The following is a 24658-nucleotide window of genomic DNA, read 5'->3' on the forward strand; positions in this document are numbered from 1 at the left end:
TCAGTGGTGTCTGACTCTTTGCAACCCCATGGACTAGCCCACCAGGTTCCTCTGTCCATGGATTTTCCCAGGCAGGAACACCTCAGACGGGTGCCATTTCCTTCTCCAGGGGAACTTCTTGACCCAGGGATCAAACCCATGTCTTTTACACCTCCTGCACTGGCAGGTTGGGTTCTTTACGACTGCCGCCACCTGGGAAGCTGGACGTGAAGCTTTTTGCTTATTTCTGTATTTTCATTTCACTTTGGAGCCCAATTCTTGAGCTGTAGTCCATTCAGCTAGGGAGAGAAAGCACTTTCCTCTTGGAACTCTCTACGTATACTCACAAATTTAAACACACAGGCCAAACTAGGTTTTTTTATAATCACATTTGCAGGATATACTGAGCTGAGTGAACCCCACTGGGTTTGACTTGCTGTATGGGTTGTAACATCCATGTAACATCCAGAGTGGAAACCACAAGACTTGGAAAGTTCTCAGACTTTGGGTCTTCAGGGATGGAGAAAGGCTAGGAAGGGATGCAGCTTGGTATTATGAGGACCCCTGCCTGCCATGCATGGTGGGGCTACCCTACCCTATCTCTAAGCCAGGAATTATTTTGTCTCAAGGGATTACTCAGCAAAATAATTATGTAGAATTTGTCTCAGCTTATTACATTGCTGCCAACCAGTAAGTGCCCAACCACTGTTCTTACGCAGTTACGGAGTTCTTAAAAAGATGCCAAAAGGAGTCTGCCAATTTAGTTAGGGCCAGGCTGCCAGATGTAATTTCTCTTCGGTGAAAAGTGGTGTTAAATATACAGCAGTCTGGAAAAAAAACATGATAAAATGATAATGGACATTAGATTAAAAACAGATCACAAGAAATAAAAACACTAAGATAGATAAGGAAGAGGAAAGTTCACAGTGTCATTCTGTGGAACAGTCCATTCCACAAAGTATATTAACTCTATGGAACTAGGAAAAGTCCAAAATAGATGGTTATATTTAAGCTGTTTCCTATACACAGTGAGATTCACATTTATTAATTTACTTTTCTGTGTCATACACAGAAAAAAAAAAAACCAAAGAAAAAGAACAGGGAACAAATTTCCAAGGATGAAATTTCCACATTTATTTTTCTTTCATGTGCATAGAAAATGGCAGTGAAGTGTCCTATGAAAGAGGCAGGGAATGGGCATGGTGCTGCTATACCAGACTGGACTTTGTGCTTCAAAGGTACACTATTCATTTTGAAAACAAAGGATGTTGTAGTTTAACTGCTAACAATTCCTTGGGTTTCCCATTTGTTTTTTAAGCTGTCAGTTTCTTCAAATCTCTTTTCAGATGACACACTGCGTTACAAGTGATGGCACTTAACCAATGTGGCATTTCCGTATTTACATCAACAAAAGAAATTTACAAGACATCATAGCATACAATCTTGACAGTTAGTAATAGCAATAAAACACAAAGGGCATCCATTTTATTAATTTTTTTTCTGTACAAACTATCAGAACATAACTTATTCACATTAAAAAAATCATTTTTAATTTGATTTGACCTACACATCCCCCTTCTCATTTCACCCATTTCTTAAACCTCTCATCACATCGCCCACACCTTCACCAGACTATAGAATCTACAAGTAATTAGATCTAACACCTAAGTATAGCTTAGAAAGTCCTTTCTCCCAAAGGTTGCCTCACTTCCCTGAAAATTCCTCAAAAAAGAAAAAAAGAATATGCTCTTCACTCATTCCTTTCATGTCACTTTCACATTTCATCAGCAAATCAGCACGACGGACTTCTCATCTCAATCCAAACGAAGTTAGAAAGAAAGAGCTCCTCTCCCAAGCATCAGGATGCTACACCCACGAGTCTGGGGACCCTGGGTACTGTTCTGCTCTGTAAGAAGGTCGTTTAGTGGAATAAAAGTCCACGTAATTCGTGGTTGATTTCAGTCCATACTGTGTCGAATAATCAGTAGAAGCTGGAAAGTGAACTCGATCATCAAAATAAGGATCTTCATAGCTATGAGGAGACTGCAAATACAATCTGTATGCATCAAAGTTCTTTCTGTTGGAGTCATCTTGACTATAATACAGCTGTTGATGCTGTTGGCAAAATGAGAAAGCAAATAAATCAAGGCAATTTTTGGAAGTACATGTTTAGGGAAAATTAATGTGGGCTTCCTGCTTTATATTTTTAAAGCAATATTCAGTGTTTGTGAATTTATCGTTGAACGTTTTTCTGGTGCACACTGTATGTTTACTAGTGGACTGGAAGGATTTTAAACTGTTTACAGGTGAGCTGGCAGTTGGCTCAAGTCCTGTCCTATGACTTCTAGAAGTTAGCAACTTCGCAGAACCCCAGAGAGCCCCTGCTACCTCCCTCCTTTCTAGAGGCCAAGTTCTGTGCTCTGCTTTGGAAGAGCCTGTGACCTGGGCATACCCGTTCAAAGATGGCCTTTATTTTTGCTTTGACACAGGGGTACAATTAGCACATCAAGAACCCAGTTAAAGGTTGGATTTTGGGGCTTTGGATTGCTGTATAATTGCAGAACCATCTTTGAAAACATTTATCTCAGAGATGAAGATTGAGTCCATTCCTCAGTTTTAAAATAAACAGGTAGTCTGGTAAACAAGTCACACTTTGGAAACCCTGCTGTGCTTTTAAACGAATAAGCAATCTCCAGGCAGGAGAGCAGTAAAATTAGAAGAGATATGTGAGCAAATAGAATTCAAAAGGAACAGACTTCCCCCAAGCCAGGGCTGATACTAACTTCACCTGTAAGGAAGCAAAGTGAAGCGCAGGTGGGCACCCACAGCCTGACCTCATTTCCTTTCATGCTATCTATCTCTGACTTCACACTGATTTCTTCACATGTTTGGAGAAAAACTGTAACGGTTCTAATGTCTGTCTTTCCTCCTGATTATGCCCAAATTCCACCCCTGTCCTGCCTGTGGCAAGATGTTACAAATTTACCACATAGGGATCAACACCATATTCTGGAACTAAAGGCATTCTAATATTGTAAGGATTTCAGAGCTAAATTTTGCTTTTTAACTTAGAGTGATGATTCTGAGGTTATTTCTCCTGATGAAAAAACTATAGCAGAGATTATGAGTAACTTGAGAGGTTCTTCTTCCAGCTACAGGGAAAAGATATGGAAGGAGGTCTGAGAGCATCCTTATCTGCAGGGCAGGTTACAGGCTTGTTTGGGAACCCCCGAATTGCTGTGTTAATGGAAGGTAAGAGGAGAGATCAGATGACCCAGGTGGACATGGCATCAGACAGGACCAAAATGAATCTTAGGCCCCCATGAAAGCAGAGCTTAAACGTTACAATCACTAGTCCCCTTTCTGCTGGGGAGTGGGGTCTACCCCTGTAGGGCTGAGTCCATTGTGACCTCTGAGCCTAAGACTCAAGTGTCTTCAAACCATGGAGGCCCAAATCGGAGGGAGCCATGAAGATGGAGAGAGAGACGGAGGTACAAAAAAGAGAACAGTGAGGTGAGAGGACGAAGTGTGCTTACTGGTCTTTCCCCACCCAGAGAACAGAAGAGATTTTAGAGATCAAAAAAAAAAAAAAAAAAAAAGGTGGGAAAAGGAAACTGTTGGGTAAAGAACCGGGAGTTAAAGACTTCTCAGCTGGTTGCCATCAGTGGCATGGGGTTACCAATTTGGATATGCAAGGATAAGAGGCTACTGTATAAGTGATTTGCTTAAACCATGGATGAGCTTCCAAGGAACAGAGATCCCCTGGGACAGCTCCCCGGCCCCGCCGTGTGGGCCCAGCTCAGGTAAGTCAACCGGCGCGGACCCCTTACTGTGTTGATCCCTGCTAATCGGCCTTCTGTAAAAATGGTATTGCAAATTCACCTGTAGCCGTCTATTTTGTTCTCTTGCTGGTGAGGAATAGGAACTGATGTAAATTGGTGAAGGTTTGCTGGAGCCTGTAAGAAAATATTTTATGAAATTAAAACTAGTGCTCATTATCTGGTCCATTAGGTCATATGGACTCCCAGGGCTAGGGCTGGTGGTGTGCCCGACAGGCTCTGCCTTCCCGGCATGGCATAGCCCCAGACGGTTAGCGGCCTGGGTGCCCCGGATCAAGCCTGCTTGCTGCCTAACCCAGGGCTCTCAGGGGCTAATGAATATGGCAAAAAGAGGCTGTGTGTTTCACCAAAAAGCAATGCCAATGCACAGATCCAAAAAGGATTCCTTCTCAAACTCTGGTCTCTATGGGGAGCTCTTCCCACCTGTGCAGATGTCTGCTGGCTGGCTTTCTGAACAGCAGACATGCTCCTGGAGCCCAGGAAGGAACATGGCTTTTCCAGGGCTCTTGAGCTTTGCCCCCACCCTCAGATGGGGGAAGGGAAACACAGCAGAACAAGCTCCATGCCCTCAAAACAGCCTTGATTCAAAATCCCAGGTCCTGCAAGAAGCAGGCACAGCCTGTGTTCTAAAAGGCCGGCCACCTGAAGGCACAGTCTTGTGTCTGCCATATTTGAGTATGTCTTAAAAAGAACCTGGTAACCAGATAGCTGTCTTCAAGAATCCACAGAAGACTCTGATGATGTTACTGGTTACCCTACTAGTATTGTTAAGGCTAGCAAAGATTTTTATTTTAATGAGGAAAATGAAACATATTTGAGGCAAATTAGTTTATTGAAGCAAGCAAAGAAGATACAGAAGGGCGCGCATGCTAAGGAGGCGATCTTTAAAATAAAGCAGGCTGCTGCAAACCTGAAGCAACAATGCACTTCAGTTTGTATGTGCATTTCCTCTGCAAAGAGCTTGGTGTTTGAAATGTAGCATCTGCAATTTTCTGAGCTATTAATTGCCATAGTAACAACAGTCGATTAGTAAATAGTCCTGTGGAATCACAATTTTAAAGACAACAGCACAACTGAGACTGCTCCCCCAGCAGTTGTTAAATTGCCACCAGCTTTTATTTCTTTTTAATAAATAGTATTTTTTTTTTTTTTTGAGAAAGGAGGGTTTCCCCCGCTTTTTGAAACCTCCAGAGGAGTTTCAATTTGCAAGATAGCTGAGAATGGAGATAATATGAAATCGTGGTAACCCTTCAGGTTGGCATTCTTTAAATAAATTATATGCACGGCTTTCTGAATAAGACATAAAAATAATACTGTGCAACATGACTTTTGTTATTCTTAAAAAATAAATAATCACTCTGAGGAGAATCACATTATATATTTTGTTATTCATTCAAACTTTTCCATGAAAATGCAAATAGAATTGACCCCCATCCGCAGGTTTGAATGTATGAGTCGGTCCAGGAGATTGGCCCTGCCGAGTGTCACAGAGCACAGGTTTCTGGAACACACAGCAAAGTGGGGAGGGGGCAGGACAAAGGGCCTGCGCTGCAGGGGAGCCGGAAATGCTTTCTCACTCGGATACAGTGCTCTTTTTATTTGTGGTCAGCAGACCAATGCCTCTGCTTGTTTTACTTAAAACAAGTGGGAAAGGCAACAGCCCCTGAAGCAGGAAGGAGATGGAGAGAGTGGACCATGGTTTGCTGCTGGGGGACCATCTCAAGGCAGGCAGAGGTTACCTCCCAGGCTGCCGTTCAAGTGCCTGGGGACACGCGGCTTTTCGAGATACTCTATCACACACCCGACTGGCATCTTACCAGGGTACAGGCCTCTGTGTGTGGCATCCCCTTGGCTACTGTAATACTGCATAGGTGGCTGGGTCCTATCGTATTCAGAGCGAGGGTCTCTGACTCCTAACAGTGCTGGTGAGGAAGAGGTGCTGCCGACTGAAGGGACAGGTGAGAGGAGGAGGGGGAGAGAGAGGAGAAGAAAGAGAAATCAGACTGTCAGTGTCTCTAGGAAGTCCTTTCTGGAAGAACAAAGGTCAATAATTAGACGCGGTCAGCACTAAAGTCAGCTCTTAGAGGTGCTGAGAGCTGGAGGGCAGCCAACTCCAGGTCCCTGGATGGTGGCCTGCAGACCGGCCACTGTGATGATCAGTGCTATCAACCTCAGACATCGCTGGGGAGCCCAGCATGGTACAGGGGTCGTGCAGTTTCCCCACTGAGATGGCGGGTCTCAATGACCTGCCTTTGGGACTAATGCAAGAGTTACGTTTGCTGTTTTACGATCTCAGTTCAGTCACTTGTGACACACCCATCTATTATCCTTAATGTATAGCTCTTCAGTAAATAGATGTTTTATGGCATGTTTTGATTTCTGATGATTTCAAAAGTATCTGCATTTCTAAATGTGTTTGAATAAGAGTGCCTGGCCCATGAAATTTATAATTCCTTTTATGGTGATCAGCTGTCAGGGAAATTATAAGCTCAGTAAGCCCTGCTCATCAAGAAGCTCAGGAGGCTGAGAAGCCCAGCTTCACCAAGGTCCAGCTTTTTTATCCAGCTGGAGCCAAATGTTTCATAACAACATATCTACCCTTGGGTATCCTGTGGGACATTTTCGCACAGAAGGAAAACACTGTACATCTTCTTTTTCTCATTAAGGAGTCATCTTGCTTGTACTGAAGTCTTACAATTAAGAGTGGTCACTTATTCACTGGATCCACTAGGGAGCAGCAGCCCCCAGACCTGCCACTGGTGGTTTCGCATGCACTGATGCTTTCAGAGGGAGACTGATAGCAAAATACCTTCCCCAGAAAATATTTTGAGCATGGGCTGTGTCTATGTGCTTTTCTCATCCTACTTTCTAGAAGGTAGGTAGACATCCCCACCTGCCTCCCACTATTATCAAGATGTCAGCAAGATATGAGATGTGCCCATGAGCAGATATCACACTAACCCTGAGGGATGGATGATCAACCCTCAGAATAACTGGAGAAACAAGTGTGAATTATATCCTACCTTCAAATGGAACTCAGAGAGGGACCTCGGAACTCGGTTGGGGCTCGTCGGCACTGTCCAGTGTGGATATCTGAGTCCTCAAAACAAGTTCATTGCTTACCGACTATGTCCTAATTTGTCTGAAATTACTTTTGCCTGTACACATGCCTTTCGTTAAGCAGCCAGCTCTCCCACTTGCCCTGGTACCACTCTTTCCAAGTTCCCTAAAGAATCCTGAGCATTTTAATAAAGCAGGATGGCCTCAGGCTATACCTGGGAGCCCAGCAAGAATGTGTCAAAACCCAAGCAGAGGTCTTTTTGAAGGAAAACAACTCATAATTTAAAAACTAAGATATAAATATATATCACTGCAGTAGGCAGAGATAATTTTTAAAAATTCTTGGTATAAGTGAAGACATCTAATTACGCGACAAGAACCCCCAGTCGTATATTAGTCTTTTGGGCCACATTTGTCCACAAGAGAAATAAGACTGCCAGCAGGAACACAATTGAATACAACAGATAATATTTATATGTCAGAAAGGGAGATTTAAAGCCAAATAAAAGATATTTATTACTTTTCCTGTTTCATTTAGTTAAGAATTAAATTTACAGGGCTGAATCAACTTGGTGGTAATATTCTGTTCTTACATGTAAAAAAAAAAATTATGTTGAGTCTCAAAACATTCTTTCTACCAAATTAAACACCACTAATAAGTAGGTAGCGTGGTTGCCAAGACTCCTAACTTACAAAATCATAGGGAATCCCTGCAAAGCCACCTATAAGGCCTCCCTATGAGCTGTGGATGCTGGGGTCTGGGTGCAGCCAGCAAATAGAGGTTTAACTGGTGAGAAGTAAGATACAGGGGGAGATCACGGCTCTCCCAGGGTCTAAAGGACTCTAATAGTTTTCATCAAGAAAATTAAAAAAATCATTTTGGAAGAGATTTCAGACTTATGGCCAGCAGGCAGACAAGGGCAATCATTTTCAGGCACAAGCTAGTGGTTCTCAAAGTGTGTTCCTCCGTTCTCCTATATCCACGTCACCAGGTCGGCTTATGAAGTGCAGGTTCCCAGGCCCCTTGGCAAAACTAGTGAAGCAGAAGCTTGGGGTACCAGATGCTATGGAGGAGGCTGGGCCACTTTTGGGTACCCTAGTTGGTGTAAACTTGCATAAACCTTTAACACGGAAGGAGGAGAGTGGGCCTGATGTTTATAATAACATGTAATTCCTGAAGAAGGCTTTCAGTTTGAAGAGCAAACTCTCCTTCCCTCAGGGTTTGGAGGTGACAGACTCAATCAGTGTGCATGCTCAGTCTCCTCTGGACGGGAAACGACATTCTGTCCCACGCTCTCACCTAGGAGGGGCGTTTACCCACTGACCTGACTGAATGACAGGTGACATCTGTTGGTTGGTGGTAGACAAGGAAGGATGTGATTTGAACCGGTCTCGCTCTAACGTTGACACAGGTGTAATAAAATGGTTCTGATTCCACCCATCCTGTGGAGTTAACAGAGAAAAAGAAACCTCTCAAATGAAAAATGACATTTCATGATAATAAATGATTACGACTGTGCGCTCTGATGAATGCTAATTATTCTAGAGCTATTCTCGTAAGTTACCTTTTTATAAATGCTCCGGAGGTCCCGATATTGCCATAATGTATTCAAGACCTGGGCTGCTGCCTTCACCACTTTCAGAGATGATCTAGGGAAAGAGTGGGCATGTTAATGAACGTGGGCAGCACCGCCCCAGGCTCCACTTGAGAGACTCTGGCAGCAAAGCAGAGGCCATGAGGCTTCCTCTCCAAGGACCAGGGCGGGGAGGAGGCTGCTGCTAGCAACCACCACCAAGGTGTGAGGAGCCCCTGGGAGTCTGTCAAGTTCAGGGCTGGCCAGATGTGGCAGGGACCAATAAGGGCTCCCAGGCATTTGGCTGTGTGGTCAGAAGCTGTGGTTGGAATGAGCCTGACCATGACCACACATCCCAAGGGTCTGAGGGCCCTGCCAAGTTGGCTGGAATACCCACTGAACCATTATTAGGCCTTCTTATAACTTTCCTATCATGTATACCTCTTTGTAAACACGTGTGTCTGTGTGCTCTCATATTTGCTTTGGAAAATAAGGTCAGTTACTGCCTCCCCTCTCTGAAGACTGTCTGTTGAATGTTGGTGCTGTATTCGAGCACCACTGACAAGTCCAGGAAGTTCAGCTCAGGAGTTGGTTCTCTCAGTCAGCGGCCTCACCATGAAGAGAAGCGGCAATGTGGGAATGTGGCCTCCTGCCTCAGCAAAGGCCTCAGCACAGAACACCTCGTGAGGGTGGTTCAGAGGCCCTGAAGAGAACTGAACACCTCTGTCCTCAGACTTCATTTTGATATTGAAGATTTGATCTGCTGTCCTCTTCCATTCCTTATCTTCCCAACTAAACCCTCAGGACATGGGTGAAGAAGAGAGGTGAGCAGGCTGGTGGCACCTCCTCCATCCATTCCATCGCAACAGAATCTGGGCTGTGATGATTCTGAGGCTTCAGCAGGGGGGTGGCGTGTAGGCAAGTGCAGGAGCCGCACAATCTCAGTTCCCAGAGGGATGTCAAGGGAAAATCTGGGTCAGACCCAACCACTCTAAGACTTTTTAAATTTAAAATTTCCAAAACAGACAACAGAGCAAGGAATACCCTAAAGAGAATGCATAGGAAATTTCAGACACCTGTGATGGTCCTGCAAGGTCTCCACAGCTCACAGCCACCCACTCTCAGCTGGGGTCTCACACTGCTGTTGCTGCTGCTATTGCTTTCCATCTTTAAGCTGGGATCAGGTCAGGAAAGGCAGACCTTAGACCTGGCTCCAAGGACTACTCCACAAACCGGACAGCAGGGGTGTGCCAGGTGCACACCGTGACACCAACAGCTAGGCCATGTTTTTAGAGACAGGTTCTCTGAGCAGAAACCTGACTCCTGAGAAAGCAAGGAAGTTTCTCTGCCCTCTCTTTGCAGCACCATTCCTGGATGCAATTACGTAGTCTCATCTCTAATTTCTCTCATCCTATCTTCTCAATACTGTTCAACTGGGCATGTCTCAATCCTAGTCCTACCTGGCTGAGCAGCACATGTGATATGCGCTCACCTTCAAAACACTTTCTGCATGGGGCTTGCAGGTGTGGCTGGGTCTCTTTTGAATGGTCCGGCTGCCCTTTCTTGGGCTCACTGCAGGCTCCTCGTATCTCCTTGACTTCAAACCATGAGGGACACCAGAGGCCTCAGGCCTCTTCTCTTCTCTATCTACATCTCTTGTTGATATCATCTCATTTCTCTTCTCTAAATATGCCATCTATACCCTATGACTCTCAAATTGATCAATGGCCTGGACCTCCATCTTGAACTTGACTTGAGTATATTCCACTCCTGACCAGACCCTCATGTGGACATCTAATAGCCATCTCAAGTGTATCACATCCCAAACTCTGGTCCTCCCTGAAGACTTGCTGCTCCTGCCAGCTGCCCCCTGTCAGTAAGTGGCACTTCCATCCCATGGTCTCTTCTGCCAAAGACCTCAGAGTCATCCTTGACACTTTCCGTCTTCCCTGCTGCTCATTTAATCCTTCAGTAAATCCCATTCACTGATTCTATTTTCCAGCATGTCAGGATCGACCACGTCTCCACCTCAAGTCCTGTCGCCGTTAGTCTCATTAGGGGTCAGGGGAGAAGAGGTTGTGGCGTCACTGGTTACTTTCAGGGACATCGGATCATGCCTCTCCTCCGCTGTGCACTCTCCAATAGCTCCCCATTTTGCTCAGAGTAAAGTCAGAGTCCTCTGACACTGACCCGCAGGCTCCTGTACTTCTGGTTACCGTCCCTCCTCCTCTTCCCTGCTGACTTGCTCTGTTGCAGCCCCTCTGGCTTCCCGCCCTTCATCACACACACGGGTGCTCTTCTACCTCTGGGCACTTCCACTTGTTCCCTTTGCCCTCAAATGCTCTTCCCTCCCTCCTCCAGGTCTGTGCTCAAGAAGCACCATCTCTTTGAGGTCTTCCCGACGACTGTTCTAAAACTGTAACATCCCCTCCTCACCCTGGCGAGCCCTATAACTATCCCTGATTTTACTACTTGCCACACACCCAGCACCATCCACAGGCTGAGCGCGCTGCTCACTCCACTGGAACCTCGTCTGGTCTGCCCAGGGAACGTAAGCTGCCTGTGGGTGGGTATGACCTGCACACCGCTGTAGCACATGGCAGGTAGGCAGGAGACAGATGCGTGGTGAGTGAACTGAAAAGAAAGTAAGTTTATGTTCAGAAGAAAACTTGATTTGATCTAGGACTCTCTGAATCTGTTTTGAAAAAAAAATTAGACCTTTTTTTTTTTATTATACAAAGATTTTGGCACTGTTTCAGCATTTCTGTAGTCTGCTCTTATGCCTTTCAAAAATAAAGGCTATCTCACAAAATTTTAAGAGCACAAGATGCGATTTTGGTTACTCTTATGGAAGAGGGGAAGAGAAGGGGAGTTAGTGGAACAGGACCTTAGCTTTTTCTGTAATGTTTCATTTCGTTTGAAATAAAAAGGAGTGTGTGTGCACTTATTACTAATGAGATAAAAGAGATACATACATAAGATACATACATACATAAGAAAAAAAGGACTAAAAGGAAATACGGATAATGTTGATAGCCGTGGTTTCTGTGGAGTGAGACTATGCTTTGCTACATTATTCTTATATTTTATCAACAGAAATTATTTCAAAAGTATATACAATGTGACTTCTAGCACTGATGCTCAGCCAACTAATAAATGTTTACTAACTGGGGGCCAGGCTTTGTTCTAGACACTCAGGATACAGCAGTGAATAAAAACACGAAGCGCCTGCTACTGGCGGCGTTAGATGCCAGAAGGGCCATAAATAAACCAGGGAAGCCACTGCCCTACGGAGGCGATCTGGGGGGGCAGGGCATTTTACAACTGGAGTGGAGGTGTGTCCTACACTCCCACTTCCTTGAAGGACTCTCTGATCTGGTACTAAGGCAAATTCATAGTCACCGCTATGGCTCTGTGACAAGAAACCTATTTTTGCCACCAGTCCTTCTGCTGCTTCATCACTTGGGTGTCACCCAGAAGCGACATATGATCCAAGCCCAGGGCTCATCCTGAGGCCACACGTAGGCTCTGCTGCACATGGTGATTTTAGTACTTTGTGGGAGCAAATAATCCCAGAACTGAGGATTTAGGAAGAAGTTCTTGCAGAACAGGCCCTGGAGCCTGGAGCAGAGCCAAATGCCCGAGGGAGATGGGTCTTCAGGTTTTCCTCCCCATGACACATCTGATTCTTCCAGGAGGCAGAATGACCGCATGTGGCTTTAGGGACAGGACAATAGTAGGGCTAAGGGATGCTCCAAGAAAATAAAGAGCAGAAAAGGGGCCACATGACCACAGATACTTCTCCCAGCAAAACAGGTTTTAACTGCTTAGCTTATTGGCATGTAAGAAGTGCAGAAATAAATCCCTCCCAACAGGAAATGCATCCTTCACCAAAGCCCTTGTCACAGGGCCAACCCAAGAATGAGGGCCTGGGGCTGGCACCCCCTTGCAGCAGACTTGCCTGTCTCCTCTGCCCTTGGTGATGTTCACCAGCTTCTCTATGCCTCCCGAATCAGCCAGGGCCTTGGCGTTCTCCATGTTCTTGCTGGTGACCTCGTGCAGGGCACAGCAGATGGCCGCCACGGTCTCATCCGACAGCACGCTGGGGCCGGCGCCACCTGGGAGCCGGTTGACCAGGTCTCGCATGGCGTATTTCCCTGCCCAGGACAAAAGAGCTCATTCCGATTCTGGAAGGGACCTGGTTTTTGTTATTATTGTTATTGAAAAATTGTGACTACATGGTCTCTTTAAGATAAAACCTCAAAAGAGACAATAACAGGAAAGAAAAAAAATCCACAGTGAAGAAGGAAATGACAAACATTTTAACTGTAAAGGGCAGGTTAACATCACGGCCAGGCCACTTGGGGACATGACTGGTTTATAAAACTTTACTGCAAATTGCTAAAAGAAAATGTAAATCAGGGTGTAAAACTGGTATACTAATCACGTTGCTTTAGTTTCCACTATTTTCATGAATAGTGAGAATAAAGGAATTATCATAGTAAATATTGTTCTCCATTCAATTCCTATGCATCACAATTACAACAACTTCTTAAAGCTTTTAACAACTTTTTTTTGAATAAGTTTTAAGCTGATCAAGTAAGGCTGCCCAAAATACTTTTCATGACATCTTTCTAGATCTCAACATGTGAACTGGGTAGTTAACATATTTTCATCAAGTTGAGGGTTTCTATCAGTTCGTCTGACATCTGACATCAGTAACAACGTGTTTGTTTGCTTTAAAGAAGACACAAATACAATTCTTGTATGAATGAGTATGCTGTATGTCTCAAGAGTGATGTAATAATAAAGTTCCCAACAGGACAAGGCAGGGGAGCCCCTTCGCTCCTGAAGCATTTCCCTGCAGACCCTCAATTTCCCTTACTCTTCTCCAAAATGGAATTATCTCGAGCTTTTCCCATTTAAATTACTGACTGACAAACTGGAAATTAACTAAAGCACAAGTAAATATTTTCTTAGTTTTTTCCCCCATGCTAATAATAATTGAGTGGATGCTACATGGGGTTTTTACTGAAGACCTATTTATATACAGTGGTAAGCAGTGGTAATTCAGGCCTGTCTAGGGCCTGAATACAAGCAAGCTCCATAATTTACAGCATGTCAAGGGAAGACTTGAGCTTTACTCATAGAGAATATTGTTACCAAGAGTGGAAAAACAGTGATGACATCTTAAGCCAGAAGACAAATATGGTTTTTAGGAAAAGATGATAAGTTAGCACTTGTGATTGTGAATACTTGTGAACGACCAGAAGGTCCGCAACATGTAATCTGTCATTTTGCTAAGGCATAGTTTTAAGCTGCACTCTGGAAGTTTGGGAGAAGGCTGCTCACTCCATCTGTGAGCGACCCTAGCACTTCTCTCAGAGCTTGTGGCCCAGACAGCTGGCTTGGTCAGAGTCAAGTGAATACGCAGGAACTTTTGTGAACTCACAAAACTGTGTTTCCTCGTGAAGAAACCTCTCTGGAGACAGAGTCCACTGCTAGTGCTGGACGTGAGGAAAGACTGAAGGGAGTGGTTCTTAGGAACAGAAATGCTGGGTAAATCAGAGTCAGATACTAAATCTGGGAGGTGCTCAGACTGCCTAGGAAGGAAGGGATCTTCATGGAGAAACAAGAAAAAGTGACTTCTGAGTAAATAAAGCTGGGTAAAATAAAGCTCATCAGTGGAGGGAGAAAATGCTCACAGAAGTTTAAAAGCGGGTGAGGAACTCTCAAAAATACAAGGAGGCACTGAGAGAAGGCGAGTCCCTGGAATGCGCACTGGTCTCCACACAGGTCTTGGCTCCCATGGAATTGGGAGGCACCCTCTGCTCTCCCACTCTCTCCTCCATGTGTGGAATGATAGGCTGCAAGGCATCTGTGGCCAACCCTTTATTTTTTAGCAGTAAGAACTCCCAAACTATAAATTCAAATAATATAGATGTAACAGAAATAACTTAAAAAATCTCTCTCTGGGGACCTAGAGGATTTCTCTCAAGGAAATGTGGGAGCTAAGAGCTATAAACACATCTACTAGAATCAGGCACGAGCTGGAGTATGAACAGGCTGTGGAAGAAGCTCCTTTCCTCTCTGTGAGGTACAGTTTGGCTCCACGGAGGAATGGTGTTTTAAGAACAGGATAATCCAGGCAATGACTTAAAATAGCACTGCTGTCAGGCACTGTATGAGGGGCCATAAAGAATTATCAGTCGCTCTGTAAGGTAAACCTTCTGGCCCCTGTTCCTTTCCTCTCCCTATCTCTCATGGGTATTTTAATAAGTTCAACATACATCCATTAATCCACATAAGGTCTTGTCTAATTTCTCCGCCTCCTCCCCTGACCTGTCACCAGCTACAGGTCTGGCGTGGACCGTGCATTTTCACAGCAAGTCCATTGTGAGGAGAGCTGGCATGGGCAGCTTCCTTTCAGAGATGGAAACCAAGGAGGGGTTTTCAACTGAGATGAAGGAATGGAGCCTGGTGGGCTCAATGCAGGACACCCCAGGTTACATAGCCAGTGAACAGTGGATCTAGGGTTTAACCTGAGGCCCCCTGGAGGGTCTCTGATCTTTTCTGTATGCCACACTCTGCTTGGGATGGTGGCCATCCCTAGGAGGCAAGCAAGGTAAGCTGCCAAGAGTACAGAACTTTGAAGAGGAGCTCATTCTCAAGTTAAGTGCTAGCAAGTGCTAGCCACATTTAAGGGTGAACGCCTCCTAGAATTCTGTACCTTATATGCCTCATTTGCCTTTCCCTCATCCTGACCCTGCCCTGGGGTCAGGCCTTGGGGCAGTGGCTCTGTTTTGGTGTGAGCACTTACACAGATCTGAGAAGGAAAAGTTACAAAACATTCATGTGATTTCTTTTTAAAATTTAGAACATGGTAGTATTGGTGAATTAGCAGATATAAGTCTCAAAAATCAGAAAAGTGAGAATCAAACCTTTTTTGTTGTTTAAGAAATGAATCTCTTTTGGGAAACAGTCACGGGTCAGTGGAGGAGGCAGAGAAATTAGACAAGACCTTATGTGGATTAGTGGGTGTATGCTGAACTCATTAAAATACCCATGAGAGACAGGGAGAGAGGAAAGGAACAGGGGCCAGAAGGCTTACCTTACAGTTAATAAGCCTACCTCTTGCTGAAATGGAGTGGTCAGAAAGTACAGACACAAGGGTACCAAATACACCAAGAAACCAGGGACTAGGACTCAGTTGCTAATCATTTTAAATGTCATATTTTTATAAATCAAAAGAAGAGCTTTATAAACACTGTCATTTCTCTTTAGAGTTCATCAGGTCACCAGAACATACCTATGAGCTCCTTGTTGCGAACATCTAGGGCCATATTCCTCAAGGCAGTTGCCACAGAAGAAACAACTCTATCGTTATCCATTCTCAGAAGCTCTACAAGGATGGGGAGCCCTTTTTCTTTGCGGACGGCTGCTCGGATATATGCTGCAAACTAGGAAACAAAACAAGGTAATAAGCAATTATAAAACAGAGTGCAACTCTCAGGCATTACTGTCACCTAAGAAACATGTTTTCAAAAATGAACTAATAGATTAAATGTTTTCTTTCCAACTGGAGATTAAATCTGTGATGCCAGTCAAGAGAAAACAGTTTGGGAAAAAGATAAGCTAGGATGACTGATTTAAAAAGAAATCCCAAAGCCTGAAAACCTCAAACCACCATCTGGCAGATATTTTTGTGCAGAAAAGAGAAGGCAGTGATTACTTTCTACTTCAGCTACATAAACATGATTAAGGACGGATGGCGTGTCTTCTCTGCAGTTGGCCCCATGCCAGGTCCAGAGGCTATAAATAGCATGGCAGAGCTGGTAACTGATCAGTGCACATTAAAGGAGAACCTGTCTCCATCTAGTCATCTTTTTCCTGTATTCTCTGCAACAATATTTGCAGTTTAGTAACCCTTCAAAGAAATTGCTTGGGGAAAAAAATCCCTTGCCTTGGAAGAAAAGGAACTCTCCAGGAACACTGAGCATCATAATTCATACACATTGGTGAAAAAGTAAGTATATCTGTGCGCAAAATGCTTTATCATTCAAGATTAGTTAGCTGCTGCTGCTGCTTTTTTAAAATCCACAGTCAAAAACTTCTTCCGTGATTAAGAGGCAAGTCTGTACAGTGAGTCAGTTTGGGCACCACATGAATTGGAAATGAACACGAAGTCATCAAGGAAACAAACAAACAGAAAAAGTAACATTTGAAAATGGGTCTTTAATCTTGTTTTGAGCTTTCACTGACATTTTTACCAATACAAACTATCTTTCAAAATTTAGGATAATTGAAAAATGTTGCTCATAAAACATCTTAATACTTTCCTGCTGTGGTCAAGACACAAAGACAAAGATCTGCCAGCCCTTTGTATTATTTTGAACATAAAAATATGTGATGACGCTTCTTTAATATCAACAGAATGGATTTTTAAAAAACATAAATAAAAGGAAAAGATGCATTTCAAAGATCCTATTAGCTTTCTTCAGGTCAATACTCCTGTTTTCTAAATCAAATGAAATCTGCAGGGGAGACATAATACACAACTTACTATCGGGTAAAGGACTTGGGCAGCTTTGGCAACTTCTCCCTCTGAAACCTGCAAGGACAGAACCAATGCCTGTCTCTCTTGGAGACAACTGGCTCAGTTTACCTCGGGTGCCTCCCTTTCAGAACGTTACCACCATCACCACTCCCAAAACAGCTTCTCACTTGCTCACATCTCTTACCACGACTATCTTGTTTTCTTAATGAGAGTCCAATATTTTGATTTACTATTTTTGATATCTTTGAAATCACTTCCATATAATATTTACATTTTAAATGACTCTGCTATTTAACTTCTATTCACTAAAGGTCCCAGAAAACAAAATTCTACAACTCAAATCATATCTATTTTAATTATTGTTTTTAAAATCACCATATGATTCTCAGGTCATAAGGAGCTGGAGGTGAACACTGTATCACCAACATAAATATTTATGAATACTTATGTGCTGGGCACCGTCCTCAGTCCTCCACATTTATTACCTCATTTAATCCTTAAAACCACATAATGAGGTGGGCATTATTTCCATTTTACAGATGATGAACCTGAGGACATGAGGATGAATCTGAGGCCTCCAGCTAGTAAGGGAGGTAGGGCAGGATTCGAAGCCAAGGGTCTGGCTCCAGAGTCAGTACTTAGATGCTATTAGTACTTTTAATGTTTTTAACTAATTAACAGTTGATTTACAATGTTGTGCCAATCTCTGCTGTACAGCAAAGTGACATACACATATCAAGAACCATAACAAAAAAACCACAGTGGCTTAGCACTAGGCCTAATTATTTATATATAAGCATAACAAGAGCTGGCTGCATGCTAGCAATGCAATACTTTTCACTCTCATGGAAAAAAACAACGCCCAGCCAATTTTTGTTTTGGGAGGTGGTGATGGAGGATTTAACCAAAAACAAGCATTATAATAATTCTACTAAAACATACTTGTTGGCAAACTTCTAGAGGTTGAAATGTTTCAAACAAGGATTGTCTGAGACGTTGTCAGATGATATTCAAAAAGTTCTGAGAACCTGCTTATAGTGGTAACAGTGGGAAATCACCTTCAATTTTCCTAATGAAGTCACACATTTACCAGTGGAGGCAGAAACTCTGCCACATGTAGGTTCTGCAAGTATTAGAAAGGAATGAAGGCCCAATCTCAGCTCCAATTCAAGCCCTTGGCATCTCTTACCAGGCTCTTCAACAGAATCCCAGCCTCCATGGCTCTTGGCTTCAAATTCACTCTCAGTGCAGCTGCAGATGGGCTCCAGCAGTGTCCACATCAGTCTGTCTATGTTGCCTGTCTGCTTAAACCCTTTCAGCGGCCCCTCTGGTCTGAAGGCCAGGTTTTAGCTCCTGAAGCTTGGCCGTCAGGCCTGGGTCCGAGGGCCAGTTCCACCATGGGCACTCCTTGCCCCCCTGCACATCTCAGCCACCAGCCTGTGGCCTCTGCCCATGACGTCCTCACTGTGAGGGCTCTTGTCCCCTCTTGTCCCTTTATCTGGAAAGCTCCCTCTGCACCCAACCTCACACTGGGCGGGCTTCATCTGCTCATTCTTAAAGGCTCCACTTGGGCAGCACCATCCCCCCAGGAACTCTTCCCTACCTCCTAGAGTCCCTCCTTCCTTGCCTTTCCCTCACCAGGCTGGGTTAGAGGTCCTCTTCCAAGACCATGGAGTCTATACAACACTTACTCAGTGCGTCTGGTTTTCTCTTTCGCCTTCAGTTTCTCATGGGGAAGGGCTATGTCATATCCACCCTCGGATCCCCAGAGCCAGCTGCAGTCTCCTCACTTTTTTGCCCCTGCCCTTTAGCGAGCTCTAAGCGCCTTCGCTTGTCCGTTTCCACTGGCCATGGCCGGTCTGACTGCATGCAGGTGTGGACGAGCAGAGGACATCCTACCTTCCAGTTTCCAGCAGAGAGGTTCTGGAGTGATCCGGCAGAGCCTTCCAAGGTGGCTGGGTTGGAACTTTCTGCTAGGAGGGTCAGATACGGTTTTACCACCGATGGGTGCCACAGCATCTCAACGCCTTTGGGGGACTTCGACAGTCCTGGGATAGGACCGACTCCATCCCACTGAAAGACAAAGAACATGCGCTGGTGGAGGCAAAGTGAAGACAGTATTCAACATCTGAAAACATTCCTTTCTGCTGGACTCAGCCAGAGCTACGCAGAAAAGCTGAATCATGAGAAAAAATGTTTTCTTGCCAAATATGTGATTTCTTACTCCCAGAGAAATGAAATTTTTAAGAGTTTCATATCAAATTAAATGCTAACTTGATCCTCTTGTGGTGTCCTCTTTTTCTTCTTCTTCTTCTTCCCCCAGCAGCTTGGCTCCGAATCTTTGCTGGGAGACTCTTTTCCAAGTAAGTCATCCAATTCGTTCAGCCCCAGCAGCCGGGCCTGAGGCACCTCCAGCTCCAGCCGATACGACAGGTTCCTCAGGGTGCACACGCAGTTCTCCACGGTCTGAAACCCAACAGGGCGCAGGGTTAAAACCATCATAGCGTGTTAGTGCAAAATGCTTCTGTACCAAGCACCAGTGGTACTAAATAAATGTAGAATATGAAAGAACTGTTTTTCACTGATGGGAACCTGCAACCTGAAAGTTAGAACTCTGATTCCAGACTGTTGGTGGGACCCCAAGCTCACAGAGTGTGCAGAGCCACCCGAAGAAGAGCTGAGGATCTGATTTCACACTGAGTGAAATGTGCGGCGCTCTGGAGGGAAGAACACCCAAGGTTTCTGCTTCAGGGCTGCTGCAGTGGCAGATGCCCCCAAATTACCAGAACCCCACTCCTTCTCACAGCTGGGAACTCTCGTCACGACAGCAGCTGTGGCCAACGCCCTCCGGCACAGCCCCTCCCCCAAATGCCATCTTTGTCCTCTTCTTCCATCTCCCACCTCTCCCCTCCATCTGTGCAAAGTTCCATGATCTCTTTCGTTCTACATTTTGTCTTCTGTACATGGTCTTTTGCCCCCCAAAGTCTCTATCACACCTCTAATTGGGAAGCCAACTGTCTATTCAACCAAGAGTGTCAAAATCCAAGTTCAGTTTTGCCCCGCAAGCGCTTCCCTTCCAACTTGTTTACTCCTCTCAGTTTCATCTGCAGATCTTTTGGTTCAATGAAGCTCAAATGAAAACCTGGCTGTCACTTTGAATTCTCCTCTACCTCCTCCCAAGCCTACCACTCATCATTCTTTTCTCTCACAGACCCTTATCTTCAAACCCAGGCCTACTTGCGGCCTCTCTCTGTCCAGCCCAATCTGAACCATACATGACTGGCCTGCCTTGGGAGTCTTGACACATTTAGTCCCTCTTTCCTGTTTCTTCCCACCTTCCCCAGCCTCTGATGCCAGTGCAGACCCTGGATGATGAGCAGAATGCCTTGTACAAGGGCTGGGATGGAGGAAATAGGAGGGGAGGATAAGGGGCTTATGCTGGGAACAGAGGGAGTGGATGAAAGGCAGCAACCTGGGATGTAGAGAGGGGCATCCTTTGGTACTGAGGCAGGTCGGGCAGAGAGGTGGGGGGGATTCCAGTGCCTCAATCAAGAACTTTTATTCAGTAAATACTCAGATGCAGATGGATCTGATTGTAGCAGCAGGGGATACAGAATTAGAGGGAACAGCAGTGGGGCAATCACCTTGACACTGAGCCCAGGAGAATCACAGAGAAGGTCTGGACCCTGCTAAGGTTCTTACACATGGAATCACTCAGTTTTCACGGTTCTAAGGCTATTTTCGTTACGTTCTCTTGTCTCTGTTAACTTGTAATTTGTAGAGACATTCTCCCTTTAACCTGGAGCGTAACCTAACGAAGAGGAGAGGGTCAGGAATTCCAGCCAGAGTCAAGGGCATGCAGATGGCGGTGGTCAGCAGCTGTAGTCCTCTGCCAACCAGCCTTCACTGACCTTGCTGTCATAATCGGAAGTGTTCACACACGTGTGGATCACATACAACAGCGAGTCCACCAGCCCCTCGCAGGACCGCATCTGCTTCCTCGCTTCCTCCCCAGCAGAGCTGAGATTCCTATACAGGCAGAGACACAGGGGAGCTCATTAGCCATAGAGCCTTACCTTAATGATCTGAGAATGGACAACAGAGCAGCGTGTAAATCTGGTCTGAGGAGGCGTATGGAGCCTGCATTTTAAAATCTCAAGAGCTCATAATAATAGCCAGCCCCTCATTAGCCACGAACAGAAGACAGCAGGGACACTTGAACTTCGTATCTCTCTCATGACAGGTCACTTTCTAACCTCCCAAAAGGATTATTTTTGGGGGCTTATCCTGAGTTTCCTTCTATGTAAAAAAGGAGGAATAATATTAACTATCTCATAGGATTGCTGTGAGGAAAAGATGAATTGCTACAGATAAAGCAATTACAAAAGTGCCCACCATATGAAAGGATGTGTGTTAGCCATGCGTGGTTGCTATATTCAGGCAGTTTTACTTTCCTTGTAAGGCCATAAGGTCTTGGCAGTCCCTGCACCTTTTAAAACATGTTTTGCACGTAGTAGGTGGTCATAAATGCTTCTTGAATGAACAGAGGAAACATCACTTCTTATACAAAAACTTCAAGTTAAATGAGAACACTCGGTCATGTTACAATTTTCCTGATCTTTTAAATTATTAAAACTCTGAGTTGTTTTTAGGTCTCATCCACACTGAAATTTTACCATCCATTCAATTTTGTGAATTGATACCAAATTATAAGGCTCTATTTTATGTGCCATTAACAAAGTAGTCTAACTCTGCAATTTTGCAAAAATTAGCCTTTGTAAAGGGGACTGAGAATGACTTCTCTTTTCACCTTTGTTTTTCTGAGGCCAAAGAGATACTATCACCTATAATCCCTCTGTGGTAACCTCTATGCTGCACTCAACAGCTGCCCTCTTCTGTTCCTCATATCTCTCTGGTTTTCCTCTCATCTGCTGTCTTCCTTCTCAGCCTCTTCTGCCCATGGGTCCTTCTAGGGGTGCACAGGGCTATACTGGTCCCTGCCTCTATCTTTGCACTCTTCCTGGATGGTGTCCTTCTGTTCCTTGGATTTAACACAAGGAATACAACCTGTGGACCCATGACCCCTAAATGTCTATCTTTAGGGCAACCCCTCTCAAGAACTCCAAACTCATTTATCCCGATAGTACTATATGGATAGCTAATTAGATATCTCAAAGTAGACCAGCCAAAACCCTCAGTTACTCCCCCCTTCCCCTCTGCCTGACCTCATCAACAGCACTTCCATGCTCCCAGCTGATCTGGCCAAAGATAAAGGTGCTGTCCTTACTTCCTCTTTTCATTGTCTATCACAGTCAGTCAATGAGCAAATCTTGTCAGCCTTTCCCTCTATAACATACCCCACTCTGCCTACCTCTCTCCAGAGCCTGGTCTCAGCCACTCTCATTGTTCGCCTGGATTGATGCACAGCCTCACCTTCTTGCCTCCACTGTCCCCTACATCACAGTCAGAAACCATGCCCACTCCTGTGATTAAAACCCTGTTTTCCATGGCACTCGGCATGTGGTACAGACTCTTTCCTGTGATTTAAAAAATCTGACATAACCTGGCATCACTCTGCACCTTGCACATTAAGCTCCAGCCTCGAGCCCGTCCCTGCCCCAGAGTCTTTACACCCCTTGTTTCCGTGGCCTAGAGTGTGTCCTCCTCACCTCCCTCACAGGCCCTCATGTGAGCAGCTTCTGCACTATTTCAGATGCAGGCTGAAACTTTACCTCCTATGAGAGACCACCTGACCTTCAAAGTACCCAGCTAGTAACTCTTGCTGCTAAGTCGCTTCAGTCGTGTCCGACTCTGAGACCCCATAGATGGCAGCCCACCAGGCTCCCCCATCCCTGGGATTCTCCAGGCAAGAACACTGGAGTGGGCTGCCATTTCCTTCTCTAATGCATGAAAGCGAAAAGTGAAAGTGAAGTCACTCAGTCATGTTCCACTCTTTGCGACCCCATGGACTGCAGCTCACCAGGCTCCTCCATCCATGGGATTTTCCAGGCAGGAGTACTGGAGTGGGGTGCCATCACCTTCTCCGTAGTAACTCTTAGGTCACCCTATTTTTTTAAATGACATCTGTTATTTTCCTATTTACCTATCTTCATCAAGAGAACTTTGTTCTATCAGAGCAGAGATCTAGTCTGTTTTGGTCATCACTAAATGTACACAGAAGGCATTCGCCAAATGTTAATAGCTCTGAACCACTGGGGGAGCCTATGTGTCCTGCTCCTGGGCTTTCCCTGAAGCCCAGCAGACTGGCTGAGTGATCACACTCTCCTCTTTCAGGCATGGGGAGAGGATGAGATGCTGACCCACGAATCAGCAGCGGCGGCCACGTGACCTGCTTGGTGATGCAGGAATCTGAGTCAGGGAGTTGGTCTGTCCTCTACGAGCCCGACTCTTGTCACCACCACCGCCCCTGCTCCCACCCACCGCCCCTGCCCCCACCCACCGCCCCTGCCGGTTCTAGGCGAAGGAGCCCACAATTAACCATTCCAATAGGGGAAGGCTTCAGAGGAGAAGCCTTCCTGGTGGCTCAGACGGTAAAATGTCTGCCTGCAATGTGGGAGACCTGGGTTCGATTCCTGGGGTCGGGAAGATCCCCTGGAGAAGGAAATGGCAATCCACTCCAGCACTCTTGCCTGGAAAATCTTATGGATGGAGGAGCCTGACAGGCTACAGTTCATGGGGTTGCAAAGAGTTGGACATGACTGAGCGACTTCACTTTCACTTCACTTTCACTTTCAAAGAAGCCCAGGCCCCTTCCCCTGCTTCCACAAACTCTGTTGTAGAGATGCTTAGACATCTTAGCTTAAATGTGAAAAGCACTCACTGTGTTATCACTACATGAAGCATTCCATACAAGCTGAGTCCTCACAATTCTGAGATGGTATTATTACCCCTGTTCTAAAGATGAGGAAACCAAGGTTCAGAATAGGACAGTAAGCCAGTCTGTCTGAGGCAGAACCCTAAGGTTTGTTTCAAGTTCCCAAGAAGCCTTGGCAACAGCTGATGAGAACGACCAGCAAATAAGGAGCAATACTATAACACTTAAAGGAGGCCTTCTGGATTTCAAATGCTAAAGATAATGACTGAAAATAGTATTTGGGTTCATTTTCATTTATTTATAGAACTCAAATCCAATGACTGTTTAAACTACACCTTTCTGAACCCTTTTAAAAGCAAAAAGGTTTCAACTATTACATTAAAAAAGTTAAAGTCACTCAGACGTGTCCAGCTCTTTGCAACTTCATGGACTATACAGTCCATGGAATTCTCTAGGCCAGAATACTGGAATGGGTAGCCTTTCCCTTCTCCAGGGGATCCTCCCAACCCAGGGATCGAACCCAGGTCTCCCGCATTGCAGGTGGACTCTTTACCAGCTGAGCCACCAGGGAAGCCCAAGAAAACTGAGTAGCCTATACCTTCTCCAGCGGATCTTCCCAACCCAGGAATCGAACTGGGGTCTCCTGCATAGCAGGCAGATTCTTTACCAACTGAGCTATCACGGAAGCCCAGATTTAAAAGGACTGACGTCTAATTAACAGGCGTTATATTAGTTTCAGGTGTACAACACAGTGATGTGACATCTGTATACACTGTGAAATGATCACCACAGTGAGCCTGTCACCACACAAAGT

General features: G+C 45.0%; 1 protein-coding gene across 8 annotated transcripts in view; it reads right to left on the minus strand.

The window, feature by feature from the left end:
• Nucleotides 1-1156: 1156 nt before the first annotated feature.
• Nucleotides 1157-24658, minus strand: part of PKP4 (plakophilin 4) — a 257367-nt gene continuing 233865 nt past the window's right edge. For 5 of the 8 annotated variants that reach the window (XM_052653958.1, XM_052653951.1, XM_052653943.1 and 2 more), the window contains 10 exons: nucleotides 20921-21038; nucleotides 19284-19475; nucleotides 18909-19082; nucleotides 15762-15912; nucleotides 12414-12609; nucleotides 8444-8528; nucleotides 8204-8321; nucleotides 5636-5764; nucleotides 3862-3935; nucleotides 1157-2094 (listed from right to left, as the gene is read on the minus strand). In XM_052653958.1, the coding sequence (XP_052509918.1) occupies nucleotides 1846-2094; nucleotides 3862-3935; nucleotides 5636-5764; nucleotides 8204-8321; nucleotides 8444-8528; nucleotides 12414-12609; nucleotides 15762-15912; nucleotides 18909-19082; nucleotides 19284-19475; nucleotides 20921-21038 (1486 nt within the window). In that variant the 3' untranslated portion in view covers nucleotides 1157-1845. The remainder of the gene's footprint in view (nucleotides 2095-3861; nucleotides 3936-5635; nucleotides 5765-8203; nucleotides 8322-8443; nucleotides 8529-12413; nucleotides 12610-15761; nucleotides 15913-18908; nucleotides 19083-19283; nucleotides 19476-20920; nucleotides 21039-24658) is intronic. The other 3 variants (XM_052653964.1, XM_052653973.1, XM_052653981.1) reach the window with 3 other exon arrangements.

This window comes from Budorcas taxicolor, chromosome 2 (assembly GCF_023091745.1).
Source record: "Budorcas taxicolor isolate Tak-1 chromosome 2, Takin1.1, whole genome shotgun sequence".
NCBI lineage: Eukaryota > Metazoa > Chordata > Mammalia > Artiodactyla > Bovidae > Budorcas > Budorcas taxicolor.